The sequence below is a fragment of the Crinia signifera genome, chromosome 2, assembly GCF_055691185.1.
Source record: "Crinia signifera chromosome 2, ASM5569118v1, whole genome shotgun sequence".
NCBI lineage: Eukaryota > Metazoa > Chordata > Amphibia > Anura > Myobatrachidae > Crinia > Crinia signifera.
In genome coordinates, this window is record NC_139218.1 from 217,586,416 (window position 1) to 217,596,300 (window position 9,885).

General features: G+C 43.7%; 1 protein-coding gene across 2 annotated transcripts in view; it reads right to left on the reverse strand.

The window, feature by feature from the left end:
- USP32 (ubiquitin specific peptidase 32) overlaps positions 1-3,879 on the reverse strand; it is a 182,695-nt gene extending 178,816 nt beyond the window's left edge. For both annotated transcript variants that reach the window (XM_083173737.1, XM_083173736.1), the window contains exon 1: positions 3,394-3,879. In XM_083173737.1, the coding sequence (XP_083029863.1) occupies positions 3,394-3,451 (58 nt within the window). In that variant the 5' untranslated portion in view covers positions 3,452-3,879. The remainder of the gene's footprint in view (positions 1-3,393) is intronic.
- Positions 3,880-9,885: the final 6,006 nt, after the last annotated feature.

Genomic DNA, 9,885 nt, shown 5'->3' on the forward strand with positions numbered 1-9,885 from the left:
AATGGGGTGCGCTGTGATCTACATGCAAAGCGTTCAAAATTCAAAGCACTGTCATCATTGCACCGAGTGTGCGCACCGTTAGGTACATCTCTGCTTTACAGTCACAATTAGGATCGTAGAGCGGTGCCAAAGGGTTTAAGATGAGGTATCTGGCAGACACTGTATGGTCAATATAGACAAAATCTACAGGTGTGGATCGTTTTATCGACCACACTTAGGTCGACATGCAACTAGGTCGACAGGTGTCTAGGTCGACAAGTCGCCATAGGGTTAGGTTGCGAAGTCAACATGGGTTTTTCACTGTATTTTGACCGGAATGTCGACACAGTTGGAAGTCAACCGCAGCCCCTCGCTTCACTCGCTATGCTTCGGGCACACTATTTTATTCTCCCACCACGCCCTAGTGGATAATAGGGCATGAAATACTGCCTGTTGACACATGTCGACTCAAAAAACTGTGAAAAAGCCCATGTCGACCGCACAACCTGTCAACCTTCAACCATGTCGACCTAGAACCCTGTCGATCTAGTTGCATGTCGACCTAATGACTGTCGACCTAAGTGTGGTCGATAATACGACCGTATACCAAATCTACACCAGCTATGGTCAACATGTTTCTAGATTATTTTTTTCATACTTTACCAATCACTTGGACACTGATTGGTAAAGAGTGCAGAGGTTAGGAGCGAGGCACTTCGCCCATGAGCCATGGGAGTTGGTGTGGTACGCTTATTTTGGGTCCAAGTGATGAACTCTACAAATTGACACCATTAAAAGAAACCATGAAGCTCTCATTTCAAGTTTTTCATACGTCTACCTTTTCCACATCAACCTTTTGCTTGTGTTAACCTTGTACATTTAGGGACGACCCTTTAATAAAATAGACTTAAGTTGGTGCCTGCTTGATTCAAATCTACAACAAGTAAAAGCATTTAGAGTTTCCCAAAATGCAAGAACCAATCTGAGGCCTAAAGTCCTGTCCCAGGATCTGGCAAACAGGCTTCTGGAGATCTAGGGGGTTAGTCTGGTTCAAATGGACAAGACCATGTGCACTGCAGGTGGGGCAGATGTAACTTGTGCAGAGAGAATGATATTTCGGTTGGGTTTATTTCAAAGTGAGATCTATATTGCAGCCAGTATTTTCCCTGCACAGAAACTAAATAACTCACACAAATCTATTTCTCTCTGCACATGTTACATCTGCCCCCCTGCAGTGCACATGGTTTTGTCCATTTGAGAAGGAATTTGCCTTTGCGAGTGAACCAGAATAAGGGCCATAATGACTTTGGGCTTTTGCAAGTAATTTTGAGTGGCAGATTTAAAGATCAATGCACCCACCCAGCTGTAAAATGATAGGTAGAAATTGATTGATACTTTTTGTCTGATCTTTGATAAATATCCCCATGTTCCATGGTTCTTACCTTAGCAACAGAACAAAGTACAGCTAAATGACCTTTATTAAAATTATATCACAATTTTTTTAGTACCGACTGAATTCAGTATGAACAGTGCTGCAGCTGCCATAACAGGACTTGTGAAGCACGAAGGATAAACTATGAGTCTTATGGCCAAATGGTTTTGTCAAAAACAACCAAGAAGAAAAACCAGATAAGACTCCAATAACTTTATTTATGGCTGTACTTCTAAAGTGAAATCTAGATTGGCAAGTTCACTATCCAATAGCATGTTGGGAGAGAGTGACGAGATAAAATACTTTATTTACATACTGAACAAACCTGAGATACAAACTCAACAATAAGTAGACGGGTGTAGAAAATGTAATAAGACACTCCCAAAAAAGAATTAAGGGTAAAAAAAAAAAAAAACCTCTACCAGCACTGAAGCAGCCCATACACGCTGCTATGAGAGCTGACCCGATGTGTGCTTTGAGGTGCGCGCTCCCGCGCACCTCATCGCACAGTACAAAAAGTATGTGCTTGCACATACGTTTTGTACCTAGTTCTCATCAAATCGCATCGCATTGCATGCACAACGTGTGCACATGCAATGCGATTTGATCCGTGCTAGTACAGCACGGAAAGCACGCCCATAAAGCAGCGTGTATGGGCTGCATGACATAGATTTTGTGCTCACTCCACTAGTGAAAATTTAATTCAACTTCTATCTAAAAATGCAGCATGGGTTTTTCTTGCATGCCACCAGAATGAGAACTTATGAATTGGGTCTTTAAGATGTCATAAGCATTGCACATATGTTAGGGTAAGGCTTTGAAATATTACCGTATATACTCGAGTATAAGTCGACCCAAATATAAGCCGAGCCACCTAATTTTACAACAAAAAACTAGGAAAACGTATTGACTTAAGTGGGACCCTCACTCGAGTATAAGCCGAGGGGGGCTTTTTCAACATAAAAAATGTTCTGAAAAAGTAGGCTTATACTCGAGTATATATGGTATGTTTAACAATTCAACAGCACAAAGGACCAAGTTAACAAATCTATACCACTAAAACATTTGACAGTTGTAGTACTGCACATAAATACCCCTCCATGTATTGGCATTCCTTCAGTTTATCTAGTTTTGACAGTCTCTGGCGTGAGTTATGTGTGCTATGCAAATGGTTTTATAGCTCTATTTAACCTAGCATCTGTCATTTACTTGCAAAATTACACCTTGGGAATTCTTTAAAGAAATAGAATTATTATTATTATTTTTAAAAACAGTCATATTTGACAAACCCAGTAGCATAATTTATTTTCTAAACTTTGCATCCTACAGTATTTGTATCACCATCATAGATAAATAAAGCTTGCATAGAAGTAATCCAACACAAATGTAAAAAATCAACTGGAAAGTTACATATCGGCCAGATGATACACAACTTGGTATATCCAAACTTTTATTAATAGATGAAATAACTATACTTTAAATAACAAACATTCTAATGGACAATATATATTCCATCAAGAAAAAAAAAGTTCGGAGGTTTAACGTATTTTTTATTCTTTTTTTTAGATATAAAGTACAACGAAGAGCATGCAAGGGTATAGCGTCACTGCCACAGAGGCAGGTCCACAGGCAGAGCCCGGTGTGTACACGGCCAGATGCGCCTGTCACTGGCTGTGCAGCAATACGCAGGGATGCGCTGCAGGCTGGGGAGCTCTGTCTGCCCCTCATACACAGTGAGCTGCAGGACTATTACACCGGGCATGCAGCAGCCCGGGGGGTAACCCAATGTGCCAGTCACCCGTACGTTACCCAGCAGCAGCTAATGCCAGTAGGCAGCTACCCCCGCGTCACACAGTGACCTTTCCATCCCACGCCATCATCTGTCACTCTGCTGCCCTTGCGCTCTCCCAGCCAGGCCCCCTGTGCCCACCCACCCGCACCCCCCGCTGATCACCTGCGCCCGGCCCGGCCCGCCTCCTTACCCCTTTTGACGGCTTCATCATACGTGAGGAACCCAATCCGGGACTCCTTGGCCCCCATGGTGATCCCGATGAGTAGAATGACACGAGCGGCTCCCTCACTCCATGGCAGGGCGGCTGCCTGTCCCGCCTTCCGCCCACTTACTGCTGTGCGCTGTCGGTGCGCTCGGCTCCCGGGTTCATCACCTGCTTCGCTCTCACTCAGCAGCCCCGGCGGCCCCGCCCTCCCTTGCTACAGCGCCGTCTCTGCTGTTGCTGCTTCCTCCAACGGAAACCCCGCCCCCTCACCGAGACTGTCACATGATACAGCCGCTCCACACTGCATCAGCGGGCGGGCTCCGCCTAGTGCCGCCAGGCGGCTATAGCCTTTCTGCTTCCTTGCTTTCTTTTCCCCGGTGTTAGCTTTCTTCCCAGGCTCCCGACTCGTACGTGACGGTGTTATCTCAGGGCGCTAAGCCGCTCTCCTGCCCCGCACCACTGCGCTAATCGCAAACACTGACGTAGCATAAGCAGGTGCTCATGTGACCGCAAGAGTCCTAACACGAGCGGACATATTGGATCCGGGCATTGCCACTCCTGTCTGTTGACAAAACGTAGTGTTTGGACTGAAGCCAGGTGTTGACTCCAGGCTGTGTTTACCTCCTCTCTGTGTTTACACTCTATAACAGGGGTTCCCAATCTTTTTTTAATCACGGCACCCTAGAGTATAATAATTTTTTTCACGGCACCCCTAGGCCAAATTTATTTTAATTAGATTGGGTTTATATAGAAACATAGAAACATAGAATTTGACGGCAGATAAAAACCATTTGGCCCATCTAGTCTGCCCCTTTTTTACCCTTCAGGTAAACTCAACCCTTTTTAATCCTTATTTCTTTGTAAGGATATTCATATGCCTATCCCAAGCATGTTTAAATTGTTCTACTGTCTTAGCCTCTACCACCTCTGATGGGAGGCTATTCCACTTATCCACTACCCTTTCTGTGAAGTAATTCTTTCTAACATTTCCCCTGAACCTACCTCCCTCCAGTTTCAGTGCATGTCCTCGTGTTTTATTACTTGTTTTCCTTTGAAGAAAATTTCCCACCTGTACTATGTTAAAACCCTTGATATATTTGAAGATTTCTATCATGTCCCCCCTTTCCCTTCTCTGCTCCAAACTATACATGTTAAGATCTTTTAGTCTATCCAGGTAAGTTTTGTGATGTAGGCCATGAACCATTTTAGTTGCCCTTCTTTGTACACTCTCCAATGTATTTATATCCTTCTGAAGATATGGCCTCCAGAACTGGACACAGTATTCCAGATGAGGTCGTACCAATGACCTATAAAGTGGCATTATTACGTCTTTTTTTCTGCTACTGATTCCTCTCCCTATGCAACCAAGCATCTGACTAGCCTTCCTCATTGCTTTGTTACATTGCCTCCCTGCCTTTAAGTCACTTGAAATAGTGACTCCTAGATCTCTTTCCTCCTCAGTAGTTTCCATTATAGTACCCTTGATACTATATTGAGCCTTTGGGTTTTTGAGTCCCAAGTGCATAATTTTGCATTTTTTAGCATTAAACTGTAGTTGCCATTCTCTTGACCAATTCTCAAGTTTACTTAGATCATCAGTCATTTGATTTACCCCTCCTGGTGTGTCTACTCTGTTGCATATCTTTGTATCATCTGCAAAAAGGCATACTTTCCCTTCAATACCATTTGCAATGTCACTGACAAAGATATTAAAGAGCACTGGTCCAAGTACAGATCCCTGGGGTACTCCACTGGTAACATGTCCCTCCATAGAATGCACTCCATTTACGACAACTGTCTGTTTCCTATCCTGCAACCAGGTTCTTATCCATTTAATTGTTTTATAATCCAATCCCACACTTTCAAGTTTATTTAGAAGCCTGCGATGTGGGACAGTGTCAAATGCCTTACTAAAGTCTAGATATGCCACATCTACAGCCCCCCCTTCATCTAGTATTTTGGTCACGGAGTCAAAAAAGTCAATGAGACTTGTTTGGCATGATCTCCCTGCAGTAAAACCATGCTGTTTTGGATCCTGTAAGTTGTTTAATTTAATAAAGAATATGCGATTCTTAGGATCAGTTATGTGGTAAAGGGCAGGAGTTGTTTCTGTTTGTGCACATTTTATGATTGGCAGCCACCAGCACTGGTTTTGCTTATAAATAATTAACCATTAATAATTTGAGTTGGTCCTGGACTACCAACCCAGGGCACCCCTGCATGTGTCCCGAGGCACCCCAGGGAGCCACGGCGCACAGTTTGGGAACCACTGCTCGATAATATGGCCTGCATACCGTGTCCTCACTTGTACTGGCATTTACAGGCTCGCCGGTTGCTTGGCGTCTTCTGTGTTATCACCTCGGTATATATGTACTGTTTATTTGTAAAATGTAAACTCATGTTCTGTGAAGCGTCTATTACTTTTGATGGGGTATGGGTAAAATCCGGACCAGGACAAAACCCGCAGACCGCCGGACCAGATATCAAACTCTGCATTTTGGAGCTTGTAGCGTCCGGTCCGGGGGGTGTCCTGTCCGGGGGGCTGCCTGTGACACCTGTCACCAGGGAGTGGAGGAGGGGGAGAATAAAGTCTCCCTGTATGCAGGGCCGGTGCTAGGGTGTTCGGCGCCCTCCTGCAAACTATACATTTGCGCCCACTCATATTTTACAAAAAAGACAGCAAGTGCTGAAGACGCATGATGGAAAAAAGATATCTTGTGTAAAGTAGCAGCAGTGCAGTAACTATACATTTCAGTACCCTGTGCCAGAAAAGGAATTGTACCCCCCTCCCCCTCAAAAACAAACACACACTGAAAGTAGGCACAGTCAAAAAATTTAGGGTGCGGCTTCGTGGGAAAGGCATGTGGCCACATAATTTACCTTAAACCACAGTCAATTATACAGTACATCTTGCACCAGTTACTTAGGCGCACTGCACCAGGTAGAGCTCCTATAGGAACACTGCACCAGGATTAAGCACACCGTAATGCCCATTACACATTGTCACACACCGTAATGCCTATTACACTTTGTCGCACACCATAATGCCCTTAACATATTATGCCGCACGCTGTAATGCTTATTACACATTATGTACACATTATACCCCACATGTAATGCCTATTATACTAATACTAACAAGCTCCTGTACCCCAGTACCTTTGGAGGGCTGTAAGTTGCTGCCATTTCTAAAGGGACTATGATGCAGTGGCAGATGGTAGCTACGCCGCCTAGAGTCAGCTTCAGGCAGGCACAAGTTCCCCATAGAAGTCCAGCATCAAGTTCAGGCTGGACATCGTGGTGAGGGGTAGCTACCCCTCCAAGCCGCCTCTCACGTTCATCTACGGACAAACGAGCCCATCCCGGGGACCTGGGATGCAGCTGGAAGGAGGGGGGAAGAGAGGGAATGGAGGGACCAAACAGTAGGGACAAGGAGAAGCACTGCTGCTGCTGTGTCTCTGGGCTCCCTGTTACACGACGCCTGTGCCTCCCTCACCCTGATTAAGCTCACAGCCAGGGAAGCTGCTGACTGAGGGGAGCAGATGGCGCTGAAGTTCAGAATCCCGGAGCCGCTACCGCCGCTGCCTGTCTCTTATGCTGTCACTGTGTAGATTGACAAGCACAAACATACACACACATATAAGCAATATGTATGTGCTAGATATATATATATATATACCTACATATACATACATACATACACATACATATATATATATACGTCCCACTAGTAATCAAACAGCGGCACATATGTTATTGTGCCAGGAGGCACCCACGAAAGATGTTTTAAGTCCAGGGAGTGCCAGGCCGAACTAGAGCATTTATACATACATGCACACATATATATATATATATATATATATATATATATATATATATATATATATATTATATACATATATCAAATCACAGTGTGTATTTATAAAGTCAGGCAGAAACATTTACTTACTAAATTTGAAGAGCAGCCAGACTTTTATACAGGGCTGGGCTGGCTCGAGCTCAGCGTCCCTGAGCTTCTCCACAGCACACATCTTCCCCTTCAGTTTAGGTCAGGCTACATGCAGCATCCGGTGCTGCAGCCAAACTCGCGAGGATGAGGCAGCTCCGCAGCGTCGGCGGACGACTGCTGCCCCTGTACTGCCACTGGCTGCACAGTCACACACGTTCAGTGAGTGACAGCTGGTTCCACGCTCTCTCCCCCTGCCCGCACTCCCGCCGCCGCTACACGGCTGGCCCGGCGCACTCGCCTCCCACATAAATGTATATTAACCCCTTCCTGACAGAGCCAGTTTTTGCGTTCCTGACAGAGCCCTTTTTTTCAAATCTGTTATGTATCACTTAAGTGGGGATAACTTTTTTTTGCTTTTACTTATCCCAGTGATTTTGAGATTGTTTTTTCGTGACACATTGTACTTCAAGTTAGTGGTAAATTTTCATCGATACAGTCTGTGTTTTTTTGTGAAAAATACCAAAATGTCGGAAAAAAATGGAAAATTTAGCAATTTGCAAAATGTTAAATTTTCTGCTTGTGAGACAAATAATCATACCACTCAAAATAGTTAATAACTAACATAGACCATATGTCTACTTTATGTTTCCATCATTATTTCAACTTCCTTTTAATTTTTTTGGACACTAGGAGGCTTACAATATGAATAGCAAATTTTCAAGAAAATTTCAAACACTGATTTTTTTAGGGACCAGTTCAGTTCTGATGTGACTTTGAGGGACTTGTATGTGAGACACCCCCATAAATTATGCCATTTCAAAAACTGCACCCCTCACAGTATTCAAAACAGCATTTTGGAAGTTTGTTAACCCTTTAGGTGTTTCACAGGAATTAAAACAAAGTGTAGGTGAAATTTCAAAATTTCATTTTTTTTGCAGATTTGCAATTTTAATACATTTTTCTAAGAAACACAGTACATTTTACTAGAGAAATGTGACCAAAAATTGATTCCCCCAATTCTTTTGTTTTCATAAATATCCTATATGTGGCCCTAGTGTGCACGTTGACCAAACCACAGGCTTCATAATAGAAGGAGCACCTACTTGATTTTGGAGCCTCCTTTTTATGAGATTATTTTTTAGGCACCATGTAGGTTTCTAGGCACCATAAGATGCTAAAATTTAGGAACCCCCCCACAAGTGACCCCATTTTGCAAACTACACCCCTCAGGGAATTCATCTAGGGGTATAGTGTACATTTCAAACCCCCAGGGGTTTCACCAATTGTGGTACAACTGGGCAGTGAAAATGAAAAAATAAATTTTTTACACAAAAATGCAGTTCTGGCTCAAAATGTTTCATTTTCAGAAGGTATGAAGGAGAAAAAGCACCCCAAAATCTGTGCCCCAATTTCTCCCGAGTACGGCAATGCCTCACATGTGACCAAAAAATACCATTTGGGTGTATGGCAGGACTCAGAAAGGAAGGAGTGATTTTTGGATTTTGCAGCTCAGATTCTGGTGGAATGTTGGTGGGTGCTATGTTGCATTAGCAAGACCCCCCAAGCACCAATACAGTGGAACCCCCCCACAAGTGACCCCATTTTGCAAACTACACCCCTCAGGGAATTCATCTAGGGGTATAGTGTACATTTCAAACCCCCAGGGGTTTCACCAATTTTGATACAACTGGGCAGTGAAAATGAAAAATTACATTTTTTTACACAAAAATGCAGTTCTGGCTCAAAATTTTTCATTTTCAGAAGGTATGAAGGAGAAAAAGCACCCCAAAATCTGTGCCCCAATTTCTCCTGAGTACGGCAATGCCTCACATGTGACCAAAAAATACCATTTGGGTGCATGGCAGGACTCAGAAGAGAAGGAGTGATTTTTGGATTTTGCAGCTCAGATTCTGGTGGATTTTTGGTGGGTGCTATGTCGCATTAGCAAGACCCCCCAAGCACCAATACAGTGGAACCCCCCCACAAGTGACCCCATTTTGCAAACTACACCCCTCAGGGAATTCATCTAGGGGTATAGTGTACATTTCAAACCCCCAGGGGTTTCACCAATTTTGATACAACTGGGCTGTGCAAATGCAAAATTAAATTTTTTACACAAAAATGCAGTTCTGGCTCAAAATTTTTCATTTTCACAAGGAATGAAGGAGACAAAGCACCCCAAAATCTGTGCCCCAATTTCTCCCGAGTACGGCAATGCCTCACATGTGACCAAAAAATACCATTTGGGTGCATGGCAGGACTCAGAAGGGAAGGAGTGATTTTTGGATTTTGCAGCTCAGATTCTGGTGGAATTTTGGTGGGTGCTATGTCGCATTAGCAAGACCCCCCAAGCACCAATACAGTGGAACCCCCCCACAAGTGACCCCATTTTGCAAACTACACCCCTCAGGGAATTCATCTAGGGGTATAGTGTACATTTCAAACCCCCAGGGGTTTCACCAATTTTGATACAACTGGGCAGTGAAAATGAAAAATTACATTTTTTTACACAAAAATGCAGTTCTGGC